The 19468-nt window shown below is 38.7% G+C and overlaps 1 protein-coding gene across 1 annotated transcript in view; it reads left to right on the top strand.

Annotated features, from left to right (window-relative positions):
* Window positions 1–19250, top strand: part of LOC134537840 (endoplasmic reticulum chaperone BiP) — a 31712-nt gene extending 12462 nt beyond the window's left edge. The window contains exons 3-10 of the mRNA XM_063378699.1: window positions 5744–5975; window positions 6138–6272; window positions 6969–7205; window positions 8190–8456; window positions 8548–8943; window positions 12783–12920; window positions 13445–13669; window positions 18801–19250. Coding sequence (XP_063234769.1) covers window positions 5744–5975; window positions 6138–6272; window positions 6969–7205; window positions 8190–8456; window positions 8548–8943; window positions 12783–12920; window positions 13445–13669; window positions 18801–19022 — 1852 coding nt within the window. The 3' untranslated portion in view covers window positions 19023–19250. The remainder of the gene's footprint in view (window positions 1–5743; window positions 5976–6137; window positions 6273–6968; window positions 7206–8189; window positions 8457–8547; window positions 8944–12782; window positions 12921–13444; window positions 13670–18800) is intronic.
* Window positions 19251–19468: the final 218 nt, after the last annotated feature.

The raw sequence follows: 19468 nt of genomic DNA, 5'->3' as shown, positions 1-19468 counted from the left end.
TGCAAGAATTGAGATTTAATAATTAATGGTATTTATTTATTTTTTTTTTTCTAACAATGATGTTAATAATGTGAATGTTATATGTTAAGCTAGGAATTTTAAGGTTAATTTAAGATATTTTTGTTTTAACGGTGACGTCATAGTGTTCCGCGGCAAGTACACAAGTTGTATTGCCTGCAGACACTTGTATTTGCAAGAGTACAAGTACGCACATAGTGATTAAGTTATCGATTAAGACCCGGACACCTATACTTAAGTCAGGTGCGAAGGTTACACCAGAGTGAGCTAGACATAGTGCGGTTCGCAACGATTGTGTACCTAACAGTGATGGGAATAGACGAGTGCTTCCTTTGTGGGAAGTGGTGACCTCGCCCCACGCAATCAGCACCGCAGACGCCACGACGCCGTCTCGCGCGTAGTCGTGAGGCAGGGCGGCTGGATGCCGCCACATCAGCAGTTGATGACGTCAGCTGCAGTGCCAGATGCCGTGCTGTCTGGTACAGCATCACCGCCCCACGCCAGACCCCGTCGATGCGTGGTGAACCAGGCCAGGTTTGTTGGTCGTTTTGAGGACAGGCGCCGTCTCGACGCCTCTGTCCGCTGCAGGAAGTAGGAGTCGCAGCAAGGATGCAGTCATCACCGCAGGTGGACGTTGACCCACTGCCGTGACGTGACCTGGAGAACGTCCTATTGTTGACTCACGTGTACATTGCACCCCTTCGAATCCCTTTAGTGAATCATACTCACAGTAAGTAAGTCCTCCCGAGTCCTTCTCAACAGGAGCGGCTCAAGGCAGAAGCAGTCGGAGAGCAGCAGCAGCTCCAGCCTTCGAAGATTTTGCACTGAAAAATCCGTGAACTTCTTCGCGCAGGTCTGTTAGCAGCGACGACCCGACAAAAAGTGTTTAAAAAGGCGCGATATTCAGGCGCGCAACGGTAAAAAACAAATCGAGGAGAGGTAGTCTCTCTCAAGTGTTTTTTTTGTTTGTCGTTTGGTGCGCGCGTTGCTAGGCAACGAAGAGTGTTGTGTATTGTGCGACGGAGAAAGGGAAGTGCCAATCACATTGCACCGTTTTGAACAGGTCAAAGAGCACTGTTCGATGTAATTGACAAGGGCGGCAAAATCTGTACTGCAACATGTTTGTTTTGACAGTTTAATTATTTATTATTATTTACGATTTATTTTATTTTTGTTTGCTCTATGTATAATATTATTTATTTTCAGAAACGGCAATATTTGGTTATGTATGTCTATGGACAAGTGATTCTTTGGATTTTTACCGGACAATTTGAACGAGGTATTGTTGATACCCCTCTAAGGACTAATGGACTTGAAAACTGTAAACGGTAAAATTAACGCCGTTTATTTATAATGTAAATAATTATTTTAATATTTATTTATTTAAATTTTAAGTGAAATTTTGTTATCCGCGCAATTGTTGCGTTCGGAGTTTACGTTTTCGGTAAGAAATTATGTACCTGAAACGGTCCTTTTGGCCAATCACGGGCCACCATTTAAAAGTGAGTCTTACTGGTTATTTTGAGGAAACTAGTAAGAAAGAGAGTTCTACAATGGCCAGCTGAATGAGCGGCAACTTCGTGACGTCGGCGATTTTAAATCCTGAAAATTAGCTATCTAGCATCAGGCATCCCGGATAGTGGATGATAATTATGAACCATTAGGGAGTTCAGAACATTTAAATAGGATTTATCTAAAAAGATAAATATTATAGGAGTGATTAACGTGAGTAACAAAAGTGCCCAGATTTTTTTGTGCCCTAATCTTATGCACGAATCACGAAACTCCCGTTTTTACGTCACATCGTCGCCGAAACTTATTATAAACATTGATTTTATGAATTAAATTGACTTTATAGCTGATTTAAATAATACTTGGAGATAAATTTTTACGAATTTACACCTTAATTAACAGACTCAGTGGTCCTATAGATGAGAGGCTCTGAGCTCTGCCGATGAACTATTCGAACCTAACTAGCCGAGGTAAATTGATTTAAGTTCCCTAAAAACATTAATTAAAAACTGTGTAGTGTCAACGAACCCGAATTAAGACTTTTGAAAATATTTAAATGTGCGCAACATAACTCCTGGTAATTGAACTTTTATTGAATTACTATGATGTCACCGTTAAGTTAGGTTGTTGTTTTGGTTATGAATAATAATTAAATATATTAATAAGATTGAAATTTTGAAATAGTTTTACATTGGGAATAAAATAATTCCATATTTATTTTTCAAAGTGTTGTGTTGTGTCATTTGTAATTTCACCTACTCCAGTGTATATTTATGTATGTTCCAAACCAATCAAGTAACACCTAACTGTGACTTACCTTATATCCACATTGCCAGTGAAGAGTCACACAATTAATAAATCTAATTTATTACACAGTTTTATTCAGCCCAACGTTTTAGTGTGCGTGAGGGAAAAGGGCTCGCACATAATTTATTTGGCTACCCTAGTGGGGCCTATTTATTACAAAATAAAGCTTCAAAAGTTCCCCCACAATACAAACTTTAAAAGAACAAAACAATTAAAATTCATTAACAAAAATTACCATAAATTACTTAACCGAACCTAACCATAAAAGCAAACGGAAATACGGTAAACAAAAGTGGCACATGCCCACAAAACTAAGCGGACATTAAAAGTAATTTGAATTAATTTTAACGGTTGTTTAGTTTTAAAGTATTTATAATGTAACTGACCTGACCAAACAAACCAGGACTAAGGATGAACAGTAGGAACTCACGTAATTTTTTTTTACTTATTACTTGCTCAAAAATATCCTAATAACAAATAAAAAATTAAAATTTGAAACGTTAAAAACTCACCTAAGTTAGAGGCGGGTACAATTCCTTTGCCATTAGTAGAAAATGACGTAGTCGTTCATCTACGTTGTGAAAAAGAAAAAATCATACTCGTAAACAAGAAACAATGTTGAATGCCGCATGAATGCTCAGGTATTGTGATGAAAATAAAAAAATTTGATATCTCCTAAAGTATTTGGACTGTCTTATCTCCGCCGGGTTTATTGAAAGAGGAAGTTCAAGAGCATATAATAAAAGTATTTTCGGATTTTTAACATTTTTTTTTCTCGCAAATACAGCCCAACTACATATTTACCCGTTTTTGTAACTTTCCGAATGTGTACAGGTGCAGTGTACAGGAACGTAACTATGCTAGTTTCTACTCGGGCGAGAACTCATCCTGGTGCCCCCTTTCTGACAACATCCCATATCAAATATTAATTCCACTATCCAAAATATATTTCATTCAAATTAAATAGATTTAGTCATTTCGTTAATAATTGGATATTGCAGCTTTTTAGAACGAAGGAAAAAAAATTGAATTACATTGTTTTCACACAATACACACATCCCTAAATTTATTCAGAAGGTATGGTTTTGTAATTCCTACTTGTGAAAATATTAAATTTTTATCTTGCATTACAATACCTGTGCTTTTATGCAGCTGTCGCCATTCATTGTTTACCCACGAAAAATAGTAATGCATGTTTTCATTGTACTTGATATATTTCAGAATTAACTCTGAAAGGAAGGTTTCTTAATTGCTACTGGTTTTTAAATAACAGTTAACAGCTTACATTACAATACCCGTGTATTTGTCACCGACATTGTTTACCTGTGTATTTTTAAAAAAAAAACTTTTTGAGCTTTGGTCAATGTAGATGTTGTAATAATGAAATTATTTTAAATAATGTCTATTACAATTGTAAGCAATTTTTAATGCTTATATTTCATGTTTGTTTTACTAGAATAAGCAATTGTATTACAAAATGTTTGTATTGTTACATTGCATTATAGTACATACTATTTTAGGTTGTGAAATGGACGAGTATAATTAAAGGCTAAAATTTTATTAGAATTGTTAACGTTGTTCATTTTCTTTGGGGAAATATGCAAACACATTGAATTTTGCAGTATTTCCAAGGATTCTTTGATTACAGAAATAGTATATTCTCTATTTGGTATGGCTTGTGTTTTGTTTGTCCCAGTTTATCCTTGGATTCTGAAGGCATGATCCTGTTGTGACACTTTGTTAGCACACTCAACCTGTGTTACTAGTATATAGCTGCCTGGTATTGGTTCATATCATTTAATGTAACACTATAAGCTCAAATCAACATTACAATAATATTTTAAATTTTTTACATAGTGACCAAACCAACTTAGGACAGTGAATATGCCTAGTTTAACATGATACATCATGGGTAGAATTATTTATTCTGCAGAAAAAATAAAGAATTATAAATAGCCATTAATCCATTAATAATGGAAACATGCCTTCTCTTCAGTTCCCCTCATCTGTTGAGCAAGTAAAATAAAAATTAAAAAAAGACTCTACAAAGAAAGAAAATCTGAATGGAAGAGAGTGCTTGTCACAAAATAACAATAGGAAGTCTGTTAGAGGAATAAAAACAGGTTTGTTAGTAGGGTGCAATGTGATGTAGTAGCAAATATCTGCAGTTCGAGGAATAGACAATCTGAAAGTGCAGTATGATTAAAATTATTAGTCATCTTTTCCACAAATTCACTCTTACCTTCTAGTGGAAAATGCATTAAACAAATGTGTGTGTGGTTGCTATGTGCATTAAAATGAAACTGCTCACTTGAGGATAGGAAATTTGTTGGGAATGCAAATGTCTGAAACATTTGTACAAGTGTGCAAGTATAAAAGTATACAGCTAATTAAGTTCACAAAAGAGGTTCACAGTTATAACAAACATGGGGACTGAAATCTGCAAAGTCTTGCAGTGGTCACACACTGCTTTATTTGCTCTAAGTATTGTCTATTTCTTGCCCTATCAGTAAAGTGCGGACCATGTCACTTTCTATCTGCATTCTTCCTTATCTGTCCATCTGGGTGAACAGCCTGGAGGGGATGGGAGAAAGCCATAATGCCTGAAGTTTTAAAAAGTGTGTGTGGGGGAAGGGGGGGGGGGGGGGGGAAATAGTGTGCACGTCAGCCTGTGTGCCTGTGATTTTCGGATGTGTTTATTCCCCAATTAGAGGCAGATGATTTAATGCTATGGTATGTTATGTTCCTTGACAGCTGTGTGTTCTGGGAATATTGGTTTTACAAACATGCAAAAAAAAAATGAATTCAACAAGGCTGTGTTTTTAAGACCTACTCAAGTTAAGTTCTCAATATAAACAACTTTTTTGGGAATGCTGGGCAGAGGCAGTTACATTTTAAAGCGGCCTTCACTTGCAAATATTTGTATGTGGTGGTTAGGTGAAAAATAATTAAAATGTTTATACAGTTTAGTATCCTTTAATGTAACAGTTTAAACAAGTAATCATTACTACCTTAATGAAAATATGGTTTCTGTCTACAATATAAAATTCTCCAGCATTTATCATTCTATTCTATATTTCCTTTATGTGTGTGTGTGTGTGTGTGTGAATGTTAGTGTGTGTTTACTACAAGGCACGTATTATAAACACCTGTATGCACTTTGTTGAACAGACTTCCTATGCTCGGTTGCAGACCTTTGTGCAAGAAGCAAGTGTAATCTTGTTACTTTGTCTTGTGTAAGTTATGCTGGACTAGGAACGTACAGTTACGAACTGAGAGTATATTCATTATTGAAGTTAAAATATGCCGTTAGTCGTGGACACAAACGGCCAGCTCCAGTTGTGATGCGCCCTCCCTCCAGGCAGCGCAGGGCAGTGTTCTCACGTGCGAACTGTGTGTGCCGCAGCGTGGGCGTGTACAAGAATGGGCGGGTGGAGATCATCGCCAACGACCAGGGCAACCGCATCACGCCGTCCTACGTGGCGTTCACGCCCGACGGCGAGCGCCTCATCGGTGACGCCGCCAAGAACCAGCTCACCACCAACCCCGAGAACACCGTGTTCGACGCCAAGCGGCTGATCGGGCGCGAGTGGTCGGACTCTGCCGTGCAGCACGACATCAAGTTCTTCCCCTTCAAGGTGCGGTCACGCTCGGGTTATTGGATAGACAACTCATCATTCTGGAAGATTCCTCATCCGCACAATTGAGTTTGTTTGTTACTTTTAGGAATCTTTAAGTAGAAGTTGCCTTCTTTACGATGACTTCTTGCAGTGTTGACTGATGGCGTGCGTGTTCTGCAGGTGATAGAGAAGAACAGCAAGCCGCACATCGTGGTGTCTACGGCGCAGGGAGACAAGACATTTGCCCCCGAGGAGATCTCGGCCATGGTGCTCGGCAAAATGAGGGAAACTGCTGAAGCTTACTTGGGCAAGAAGGTATATATTCTTTTTATCATAGCAGATTATTCATTCAGATTTTGGCTTCTGGCTGTCTCTGAAATAAATTGCTGGTTTAAACAGTGCATATGTTCAATCCAGGAGGTTCAAGCATCTTATGTTCTTGCTTTACACCAGTGACATGAGTTCATTTTGATCCGCTTTAAAAAATTCTAGTTTCTTATCTAACAGGTTTGAATATCAATAAATTTTTCTTTAAGTTGAAAAAAAATGCAGTAAACTAGTGATGTATAAATTTTCAAATGCTATCTGTATCAAACGGAAATACTAATTGTATCAACTCTGCCTCCCACTGCCGCTCAAGCGCTACCTTAATTATCTGCGGTCACATACAACAATTTGTAATGCTGAAGTCCATATAGTGTACTGTTACATATAGTACAATGTACAATACCTATGCTTCAGGATATTACTATTTATGCATTTGGGCCCTTATTGTTATGATTAAAGAAAAAATTAAATTACTACAAATTTGTGTATATTCATGAAAAGATATGAAAATTTGGGAATAAAATCATTTACAGGGCAATTACAAACCCTTTAAAACATTTAACTTTTGTTAAGACAATTCCTCTTTGTTAATGAACCATTCACTTGCAACTGGGATGGTATTCACGGTCGTCGACGGCGAGAGGACGGAGGACCGGGACGGACTGGTGCGCGGTGTGTCGGCAGGTGACGCACGCGGTGGTGACGGTGCCGGCCTACTTCAACGACGCGCAGCGCCAGGCCACCAAGGACGCGGGCACCATCGCCGGGCTGGTGGTCATGAGGATCATCAACGAGCCGACGGCCGCGGCCATCGCCTACGGCCTGGACAAGCGCGAGGGGGAGAAGAACGTGCTGGTGTTCGACCTGGGCGGCGGCACCTTCGACGTGTCCCTGCTCACCATCGACAACGGCGTGTTCGAGGTCCGTTACTAGCGTTGGCGTTTTGACATTTTGGATGATAAAGAACCATGATGCAATTATTTGGGGAAAACCAAGTGGTTCTTATAAAAAAAAAAGTGTTTTTTAAATCTATTTTTGAATAGAATATCTTAAATTTTTTTTCCATGAAAGGTCTGATTCCACTCAAATAGCAACAAAAGTCGGCTTATTGATCTTTCTTGTGATTTTCGGGAATAAAAAAATATATATTGATCAAAATATGTTTTTAAATTATACCCAGCTAAATACTCCTGTACGATTAAATTAATTACTGAATTTTAGACAGTAAATAAAAAGAGGAAGTAAATTTATTAATAAAAAATATTCCTCTTCTGTAAGAAGTTCCAGACAGTACTGTAAATCCCTATTCTGTGGGAGAAACCCAATTCTTTGTGGGGAAATACCTTTTCTGAAGTTAAGTCCCAGTCAGATGTGCAGATTTGCTGGACTTCAGTTATTTGATGTTACAACTTTTCATGTTCAATATGATAGGCAGATTTGCTGATAACCAAAATAGCTAACATGATTAAAAAAATTCCTTTATAAAACATAAATGATTGCATGAATTTGCGATGACTAAATGTATGGGAGGGAAGAGTTATGTTTATTTTTTGTGTTAGTAAAATTTTTATATTGTGGCCCACTAATGGGTTTTAATAGTAGGTTTCAAACATTAGTTGTTAAGAAACTTTTTTTACCATTTTATAATACTCTAAAGTTGAGCATTATTGTGTGCTGTGTAAGTCATTGTGATCTTTTACATGCTAAGTTGCATATTTTGGTTTGAATCATTTTTTTTTCCTTTTAATTTTGTAATTTAGTTGCTTTAAAAAGTGGAAAAGAGGTTATAGATAGGTTTGATCATTTACATGAAATGAAATGCAAAGCTCTAGTTCTGAACTAAAAGATACATTACTGGTGTTGAAGCAGTGGGAAGCAGCGGTGTGACGCAGGTGTGTCTTGCAGGTGGTGTCCACAAATGGCGACACTCACCTGGGAGGAGAGGACTTTGACCAGCGGGTGATGGACCACTTCATCAAGCTGTACAAGAAGAAGAAGGGCAAGGACATTCGCAAGGACAACCGGGCGGTCCAGAAGCTGCGACGTGAAGTGGAGAAGGCGAAGCGCGCGCTCTCGGCCAGCCACCAGGTCAGGATCGAGATCGAGAGCTTCTTCGAGGGAGACGACTTCTCGGAGACGCTCACCCGGGCCAAGTTTGAGGAGCTCAACATGGTGAGTCAAACTACGAACGTCTTGTTGGCCGTGAAACACTCGTGATGATTGTGCACGTGGTCTACACGCGGACGGCTGTGTGTTTGGGCAGGACCTGTTCCGGTCGACCATGAAGCCCGTGCAGAAGGTCCTGGAGGACGCCGACATGAACAAGAAGGACGTGGACGAGATCGTGCTGGTGGGAGGCAGCACGCGCATCCCCAAGGTGCAGCAGCTGGTGAAGGAGTTCTTCGGGGGCAAGGAGCCGTCGCGCGGCATCAACCCCGACGAGGCGGTGGCCTACGGGGCGGCCGTGCAGGCGGGCGTGCTGTCCGGGGAGCAGGACACGGATGCCATCGTGCTGCTGGACGTGAACCCCCTCACGCTGGGCATCGAGACTGTGGGCGGCGTCATGACCAAGCTCATCCCCCGCAACACCGTCATCCCCACCAAGAAGTCCCAGATCTTCTCCACGGCCTCCGACAACCAGCACACCGTCACCATACAGGTGCGCGCCACTCCAATCTGGTGCTCTTATTCACGTCTGTAGTGTCGCTGTAGGAACCCCAAGAAACTAACTAATGTGGCACACTGATAACTATCGTCGTGGCACACGCTCGGGCTGTCAAATATAGTTTATTAGGCTCTAGACAAGTGCGCGTGCTGAATGCAATCAGAGAGTTATAGATAGAGCCAAGATTACATGGTTTTATGCGAAATCGCGAATTTTCACGCGAAATTCATCCCAAACCGCGAAAAATGCGAAATGTTTTCTAACCACAAATAAACACCTCAATATTGATTTAAATCGTTAACTACCGACTATTGGTTGATTGACAAAAATTCCGTATCTGTTTGTAGAAGAAATGGTCGTCATCCAACTGCAGTGTGATGGTTATTTAATGCTTTAATTATTCATCTTAAAAAATTACAAGATATCACAAAAATTGACGATTTCACGAACAAAAAAAAAGATCGTTATTGGAGTTAGGTTAGGGTTTTTAAACGCATCTAGCCACTAGAGATCACGCAATATTAACAACTGACGATCGTAAACTAAAATTAACAAGTTAACAAACACAACGTGAAAAATCTCGGCGTCTTGTTTGCTGTATCCTTTGAAAAATACACGTGAACAAAAACTGCATTCATTAAATAAATACGTATGAAAATAAAATAAAAGCAAACATTGATATTTAATGATCACTTGATATTTAATGAAATTTCACTGTAACGCAATTTTGTGTGTTTGTTGAATAAGCAGTTTACAGTGAAGCCTTCATTTTCATTTCACACTTCACAGGCGAGAGAGCCAAAATCGTAACATAATCGAAGTTTTCCGATCGCTAATGAAAAAGCACCATATTGCAAGGATTTATTTATTTTACGGTCATTAAATATTTTAAATAACGCTTACCTACCCAACCCTCCCGGAAAATAAATAAAAACATTTATTTTACTGACCTGACATAACCTAACCTTTTACTTCGGGTTGAGTATATGGCTCTCTCGCCTGTAAAAAGTAGGCTTCCCGCGGTTTATTTTTTCGCTACAACTTTAGTAAATACTAGTTTTTGGTACCTCCGGGCTTTGTTTACAAATGAAGTGCATAAATGAAAGCTAAATTTCTTAATCATGCCGAAAAATAAAGCTACTGCGGCATCGCGTGCTGACGAGTTTAAGAATGAGGGATTATATGTCAGTGATGGAAAAATACTTTTCTGTAAATATTGTAATTGCAGTTTGGAGCATGTACGTAAGGACACGGTAAACAAGCACATAATTAGGGACAAACATGTAAAAGCTAAACGATTCCCATGCACTTTGAAACTACTGCTTTCAATCCCTGAAGCAGGAGTGGTGCATATGCGCAAAAAAACAAAAGGAAGATTTTGTTCTCGAAACTGTTGAAGCCTTTGTAGCTGCAGGTATTCCTCTTGAGAAACTTGACAACAGCAAGCTGACTGCATGGATGCAGAAGCATGTAAGTGGTGCTGGTGATCGTCCAACAGCGGATTGGATGAGGAAAAAGTACATTCCCCTACTTAGAGAGAAAAAAGAAGTGGAAATCAAGCAGCAGCTCTTGGGGCAAGATGTGGTCATACTCGCAGATGAAACCACTGACAAGAGTAATAATTGTGTTTTCAACATCTTGTTTAAAATTCTGAAACCAGGTGCTGAACATGATATCTTAGGGGCTTCTTGTGTCCTTGATGCAGCAAATGATGTTTGTTGTTCTCGGGCAGTGATTGATGTATGCTCCAAATATGAAGTCAAGGAAGAAAACATAATTGTGTATGTTACAGATAGTGCCAGGTACATGACAAAATCTGCTGGCACCCTTGAAGGTGTATTTGGTGACCACATGTACCACATACAATGTTGGGCCCATAAAGTAAACATTGTTGGGCAGATCTGGCAAAACAACTTGGAAGAACTGAACCTCTTCGTTTGTAAGGTAAAGATGGCCTTTCTTAACACCAGAAAGAGGAGGCATGCATACCTTCAATTTCTTCTCCAGAAACATGGAGAAAACAAGGCTCTGGTCAAGTTATTCCCCATGCCAGTTGTTACACGTTGGAACACATGGTTTGAATCTGTATCATACCTCGCACTCCATCTGCACGACATTATGGAATTCTTTGAGCAGCTTAGCGAAGATAACTCTGGTGTTAAATATATCAAGGGACTCCAGAAGGAAGAGTTACAATGTCTTGAGGCCACTCTTACATTTGTGGCTCAAAACTGTAACACCTTTGTAGAGCTAATTAATTTTCTTCAAGGAACAAAGTATCCTACTGCTCATCAGTTGTGCACAAAATTGAGTAAACTGCAAACTACTCTTGATGTCTTGGCTAAGGGAATATTTCCTGAAAATGTTGAAGACATTTTGGCTGAAATGAAAACTCTGCAGCCCTTAAAGAGCAGTTCAAGAACACAGCTAAACTCAGTCTTATAAAACTGATTGATCTGGTGAACACTGATCCATCTCGTCAACTATTTCTGGGAATCAGCGCTCTAATGAATCCTCAAAATGTAGGAAACATTCGTGTGGAGGAAAAAGAATTCCAGAAACATATTGGGAACCTACCTTTCCTTTGCAAGGTGCAGAAGACCTCTGTAGCGACAGGCTACATAACACTCCAAAACCTGGTTTCCCAAGAGCAGAAGAAACCGCATGTGAACTACATAGACATGGTGGACATACTATGTAAAATGAAAGCGGATTATCCTGAATTTGCAGCTGCTGCTTTAAAGTTAATATGGATACCTGCAACGAATGTGGACTCAGAAAGATCTTTTTCTAAGTATTCTGTAGTTGTGACAGAAGAAGATCTCTAAAACCAGAGAATGCTGAACTGCTGACAATGGTGGCTTTTTCCTGAGCTTAATTATATTGCATTTATAGAACAAAAGTTTAACTGTTGTTTCTATTTTAATTAATTTAGACTTTCTCCTGAACTCAGGAACAGTACTTACCTGCATAAGAATACTGAATATTTTAGTTGTTAATTTTTTATGTACTCTCAACATAGTATTGTTTAATGTGCATATTTTAAGTCTAACCACAAATTATTGAAGCATTTGATCAAGGCAGCTCTGCTAGGTGTGTACATGTTATTACATGTGTTTTAATTTTTTATGACGATAAAGACTAAATCCACAATTCTTAATGATGAAAAGTCCTTTTTCATAACACCATAAAATCTTGGCTCTAGTTATAGATATTGACACTAGAATATGTGTGCACACACTATACAGGCACCACTCAGCCAAACATGGTGCCATCCATCTCCGGCTATATTTTCATATGCAATTCACAGCGGTGATGGAACAGATAATTGAAAATGTCCAAGACTTTACACACCGGAGAACTTTGTATTCCTGTTTAATAAATAATTAAATGATTTACATACTAATAATTTCAACGTTAAAAAGAATACATGTACAGGAAATGTTTCATACCATTAAACAGTTATGTCCTTCTATGTAAACTATAAATAACTAAATTGCAAAGTGTAAAATTATAAGATTAGCTAGTTCAGTTTTAATATTCACTTTTTTTTACTTTTTCATAAAGCAAAAGTTTTCACCACTTCAGAAATGACCATATTTTTAAATGTTGTGTCAATTGCCAAAAAAAAAGTGGCGTAAAACCAGGTATAAAAATGAAATATGTAGTGGTTTCCCTTTTATTCAAACCCATCATACGGAAAATGGGAAAAACTAACTTGCCTTCTGTGTTTTTTTTCTGGACAATCGGGATCCCGTCCAGCTCTTGTTTGAATGTGAGCATGTAGCTCAGAAGGGCGTGGCCACTGCAGGGAAGTGTCTGGTGTGCCGCAGGTGTACGAGGGAGAGCGCCCCATGACCAAGGACAACCACTTGCTCGGCAAGTTTGATCTGACAGGCATACCCCCGGCACCCAGGGGAGTCCCCCAGATCGAGGTCACCTTTGAGATCGATGCCAACGGCATTCTGCAGGTGAGTGGCTCAGCAAGTGTTGCAAGTTTTAAAACTGCAGTCTGTGCTTTATAATTGGTTTGAAAATCCAGCAACTTTTAAAATTAATTTAAACTTTGGCTTGTTAATTTCAAGCCATCTTTATATTTGCTGAAGCATAAACAGAAATTTGTTTCATGTAACATTTTTGCCTGCCCAAAAAAGCCTGAGATTGATTATTTACAATCAGAATACTTGCAATAGGACATCTTGATATTAACACTATCTGTTACTTGGTTAGCGAAAAATAAACATGATTTTTGATACATGACGTCTTGTTAAGGGTACTGAAAGGTCGAACCTAATCAGGAAAATAACTTATGTAAATGTTGTAAGAGTTATTAAAAAAATTGTTTATACTTTAATGATTTTTGGTAGTCATTATTAACTAAGGTTAAAAAAAATTTGGTGGCTTGAGTTAGGCCCAAAGCTCGGCCCAGCCATGTACTCCAGATGGTCTGGTTAGGTGTGGGAGGAGCTGGTGTTTATGCGTGTGTTCTGGCCAGGTGTCGGCGGAGGACAAGGGGACGGGCAACCGGGAGAAGATCGTCATCACCAACGACCAGAACAGGCTGACCCCCGAGGACATCGAGCGGATGATCAAGGACGCAGAGAAGTTTGCAGATGACGACAAGAAGCTGAAGGAGCGCGTCGAAGCCCGCAATGAGCTGGAGTCGTACGCCTATTCGCTGAAGAACCAGCTGGCCGACAAGGAGAAACTTGGTGCCAAGGTTGGTGTGTTTGCCGTTTGCGATGTTTGGAATAAATGGTTAAAAATTGTCATTTCATTTTCATTATCAACACATTTTTTATGATTATATACTTGGCACCCTTTCTAGCAAACTATCACTGGATTCAAATGTATCAAAATCTCTCTGATATTGTACTTATTTCACCAGATATGCACATCTTATAGAATTGCTAGGCATTGTTTCTGGATACATCAGAATCCAAAATTTATTTTAGAATGATTTCATTTTAAATGTTTGTAATAGGTGCCTCTATTTTCTCTTGTTTAAGCTTAAAAGGAAAATGCAAAAAAAAGTCTTGCCTACTTGATTAAAATATTTTTTCTTAAGTCTATATCTAAATACAGTAAAACCTCACTCGTACGGCCCCCGGTTCGTACGTACAACAGATTTTCAGGGGAAAAAAAGTTATGAAAAATTGTAAGAAATATGTTAATTAAAATACAGTCGCATCCTGCAGTGTTCAGAACAAATATGGGCTACATTACACACGCATTGCGCCACAGTAAAAAAAAATTTAAAAAAGGGTAGCATATTGATGGAAATTTACGGTCAATAGCGCGCCGTGCGCGGAGAAAGGTCATTATACTCTATCAGCTGTCGTTACGGCGTGGCGTAGCCGCCGGCTGGCTCTCTGTTCTCTGTTCTGCGCATGCGCAGTATAACTCACTCAACGCTCCGCCCAGACTCGTAACCATGCATCAGCAGCCAGCCAATAGATGCAGCTTAGCGGAAAAAAATATAAGCTCCGCCTCCCGTGTACCAGTTTTGTCCAGTTCTAATACCAGTTTATTGGTATACGCACCAGTTTTCTCGCTGCCGTGACATGTTCAAGTTTACGTTCATCTTGATGTCTTGATACCAATAATTAATTATTTACGATCCCCAGAAATAAATGGTTAGTTTAAAAAATATGCGTCAACTGTACAATAAGTACTTCCGAAATTATAAAATACGTATAAAACAGTTACCAAGACACGGCTCATTTTATCTTGTGAAGTTTGTCTCGTACCAGTATTTCGGCTAAGTTGTGACATAAATACAGTATCAGAACTTGCAAGCAGCCATGTAATATTACCGACATTCCCGTTATGTTTATACATTCGTGAGTTTGTTTTTCCCTCGTGCATTTTAGATTGTCTCCTGCTATAATTACTCGGACTTTAACACACCTACGGTTAAATTCTTACCGTATTTACTTGCATATAGGTCGCAGCAATTTTACCAGATTTTATGGGGAAAAAATGAAGTGCGACCTATATATGAAGAAAAAATTTTTTAAAATTATTGAGGAATTTTTTTTTGCAATATTTTGCTTTAAAATGTGAAAAAGAAGTTTATATAGGTATAGGCAAATTTATATACAATGTACACATACAGCGAAACCCCTTATTTACGTTACCGTTATTTACGTTTTCCCGTTATTTGCACTATATTCTTCAGGTCCTGTTTAGTTCCCATTTAGTCCAATACAATACTTTCACGCGAATTACGTCTCAAAAATCGAATCCATCCCGCTATTTACGTCACGTTAGTAGGCCTAAAACATCGTGAAAAACATAACGTTTATAGTCGGCATAACATTTTAAATCACAAAATATACATATTTTATAACATAATATAAAAAGTTGCTTTTATTTCTAAACATGTAATAATTTAAGCCTAGGCATGTAAAAGTCCGAGTAATTATAGCAGGAGACAATCTAAAATGTACGAGGGGAAAACGTAAACTCACGAATGTATAAACGTGGCTGATAGTTAAGTTCTGATACTGTATTTGTCACAACTTAGCCGAAATACTGGTACGAGACAAACTTCACAAGATAAAATGAGCTGAGTCTTGGTAACTGTTTTATACGTATTTTATGATTTCGGAAGTATTGTACAGTTGACACATATTTTTTAAACTAACAATTTATTTCTGGGGATCATAATTAATTAATTATTGGTATCAAGACATCAAGATGAACGTAAACTTGAACATGTCACGGCAGCGAGAAAACTGGTGCGTATACCAATAAACTGGTATTAGAACTGGACAAAACTGGTACACGGGAGGTGGAGCTTTAATTTCTTTCCGCTAAGCTTGCATCTATTGGCTGGCTGCTGATGGAAGGTGACGAGTCTGGGCGGAGCGTTGAGTGAGTTATACTGCGCATGCGCAGCTAGGGGAAAGGAGAGCCAGCCGGCGGCTACGCCGTCCGTAACAACAGCTGATAGAGTACAATGACCTTTCTCCGCGCACGGAGCGCTATTGACGGTAAATTTTCATCAATTTGCGGCCCTTTTTTAAATTTTTTTTTTACTGTGGTGCAATGCGTATGGGTAATGAATTACCGGTGCGACCTATATGGGGGGAATCTTAAATACCAAATTAAAGACCTCAAATTATGGGTGCGATCTATATGCGAGTAAATACGGTACATGTTTAGAAATAAAAGCATCTTTTCGTGTTATACAATATGCAGGGTGTCTACTGACCCTGGAAAACCTGGAAATATCAGGGAATTTTGTAATCAGGGAAAAATCAGGGAATTTTTTTAAAAATCAGGGAATTTTTGTTTGGTAGGTTGTAGTTGGCAATATGTTTTTTGTTTATTGATCAGCTTGCATTGACGTGGCATCATGTGTATCCCCTCCCATTTTTATTTTTGAATGGCAAATAACGAACAGTTCCCACGTCCATTTTCTTTTATTTACCATCAGATTCGGAAGAGTCGTCAAATCACGTGATACAAACTGGTTCAAGATGGTCTGTTATCCTGCTGACGTACGTGCTGCAGCATGTGCTTCCCACGTTCAGATTATACCGACAGGTGCATTTAATTTTAAGTATCTATGGATGCCCTCAACGTAAACTGGACATTTTTGTTATCTTTGAAAACAGATATCACAGACACTTTTGGTGAAGATTCGCCATTGTTGCTAGAAATTGGTAGCTGTGGGCTTCATACGGTCCATGGTGCTTTCAAAACTGGAATTTCTGCTACACAATGAGACGTTAGTTTTTTGAGGCACAGTTACTATTTGTTTAAGCACGTACCTGCAAGGAGGGCAGATTACATTAGAATAACTAGATCAGAGCTTTTTCCCAAGAAATTTTGTGCAATCAGATGGAATACTGCAGTTGCTGAGCGTGCCATGAAAACGTTACCCCACCTAAAGAAATTGGTTAGTGAAGTTTCTATTTCATCTCTCTCTTTCAGTGTAGTGAAAAGTGCTCTTGAAGATAATCTATAAGTAAAATTGACATTCTTCCACTTTTTGGCGTCAGAGCTGGAATTTTTTCTCACAATGTTCCAAAGTGAAGCACCCATGGCACCTTTTCTCTATGATTCACTGGTAGACATTTTATTAGCTTTGGTAGGAAAGTTTTTGAAACCAGAAGTACTGAAGAGCTTTAGGGAGAAATGCAATTATCTCGATTGGATGTAGATAACCAGGAAAATCTATTGACTGCTAACAATATCAAGTTGGGTTATGCAGTACGCCATGCCATCAAGAAAGAGAAAGTACCAGAAAAGTCTGTCCTGTTACAGAAAAATGATAGGACTTGTCTAAAGGTTATGGTAAAAAAAACTTCAAGACAAAAGTCCCCTGAAGTACAATCTTACCAAGGGAATTTCCTGCTTATGTCCGTCTGTGGCTTTAAATTCGGGCGTGAGGAAACAGCGTGTGAAGTACAGTTTAGAATGTTGTCTTCAAAACAGGTGGCTATCAGGACAAGAAGCTGATAACATTGAGTGATCATATCAGTTGGTATGTTCCTCGCAAGATTCTGCAGCACTGTTCACATCTTTTTCTCGAGAAGACGGGCGCCTTGATCACTTGTGGATGCTCATTCTTAAGGCACATACAGTAGCTTCCAAAACAGGCCTTCTAAAGTTTGTGAGGATGGTGTTGGTACTTTCCCATGGAAATGCATCATTGGAAAGAGGATTTTCAGTGAATTCTAATCTGCTGACAGAAAACTTGCAGGAAGAAATACTGATCGCAAAAAGACAGACTTTGTTCAACGTTCTGGAGGTGTAGAGCATGTTGATATCACCAAGTCCATGTTACAGTATGTAAGAAATGCTAGTTGTAGGCGTAAGGAAGCCCTGCAAACAAAACAAAAAGAAAAGGAAGCTACAGACAAGAAGAAGGCAGAAAAAAGAAGAGTTTAAGAGATCAAGGCATTGCAGTTGAAGAAGGCTTGAATGTTGGATTTGGCTCGTTCTGAAGTAAGTGCAATAGACGCAAAAGTTGATTCACTGCGAAATTGATGGGAGCTTCCTTTTACTAATGTTTTTTGCAAAAGGAAGTGTGTGAAATATTTGTAGCAGAATGTTTTATTTGCCATCAATTGAGTCACTTTGGCCACGTTTGGAAGAAGGTAATTTTTTTACTAATTTAAGTAAGTTGAAATACTTTGAAACCCGTCAATGTAATATTATGCAGTTTTTTTTCAGTTTCTTGGAATGTTGTAATTTTGTTAAAGAAAACCTGGAAAAATTCAGTTTTAGACCTGGAAAACCTGGAAAAATCAGGGAATTTAATTTACTAGATCTGGTAGACACCCTGAATATGTATATTTTGCTATTTAAAATGTTCATTGCCGACTATAAACGTTGCGTTTTTCACAATGTTTTTAGGCCTACTAGTTAATCTTATCTACACTTAAAGTACCCACTGTATTTTTTTATTTGAGCATATATATTGTGTGTTAATTATTATAAAATATAAAAAAATGTAAACACGAGGCTTATGATAGTGCCTTCAGTGTCAAGTTTTTTTATTTTTACGTTTGATTAGCTCAGTGTTTCTGCATGAATAGGATATAATTTTGATCGAAAATACATCAGCATAATATATAGACACTGCAATTCATTTCCCGAGGTATGCTGCTTTTGCACTCCTACTTAAATGTATTTGCATTAAGATTTTGGCTTGATGTTTCACATTTAGTAAGTTATTTTTAAAGTACTTTCATTATTTAGTACCAAATTTGAGGTTTTCGCGTATGTTGTAATGAGATTTTAATGTGTGGATTGCAGAGTTTTCCCCCCTGCTTTTAAATGGTCCATAACAGTGTAATGGACAGACATGGAGGCTGATGTACTGCTGATTGCAGGTGACTGATGCGGACAAAACCAAGATGGAGGAGGCGATAGACGAGAAGATCAAGTGGCTGGAGGAGAACCAGGACACAGACACGGAGGAGTACAAGGCACAGAAGAAGGAGCTGGAGGACATAGTGCAGCCGATCATTGCCAAGCTGTACCAAGGCACGGGTGGGGCCCCGCCCCCGGGCGGAGCAGGCGGCAGTGACGAGGACTTCAAGGATGAGCTGTGAGCAGCACGCCCACAAGACTGAACACTCGTGTTTTTCCAGCAGGTGCATTTACAGCAGATCTTTCAAGTGAGCTGTCGATAGTGGTGGAAACCTTCGCATCAGCATTACTTCCGAGGTTATTTATTTTTGTTTGTTGGTTAAGAGAATTGTCTTTTCATTTTCGAAGAGGCATTTATACTGTTGTCACCATTTAGTGACTGTATGTTGTAATAAAATCTTTTAATAGTACAGTGTTCTTATTCATTGCACTATGTATAACACAAAAAGAAAAGAAAAAGTTGAAGACAAGACACGTGTGTTTTAGTAGTCATGTTTGTCCATGATTGTAAAGTGTGTAGAAACACATGCAATATGGTTTGAGAGTTGTGGGATGAGTTCGTTCCTTAAACCTGGATAAAAATTGGACATTGCAACAACATAACATCATACAATAGTCTTGTTAATCC

This window comes from Bacillus rossius, chromosome 12, assembly GCF_032445375.1.
Source record: "Bacillus rossius redtenbacheri isolate Brsri chromosome 12, Brsri_v3, whole genome shotgun sequence".
Lineage (NCBI taxonomy): Eukaryota > Metazoa > Arthropoda > Insecta > Phasmatodea > Bacillidae > Bacillus > Bacillus rossius.
The sequence above is the reverse complement of the archived record's forward strand: the minus strand, read 5'-3'. Positions and strand labels throughout refer to the sequence as shown.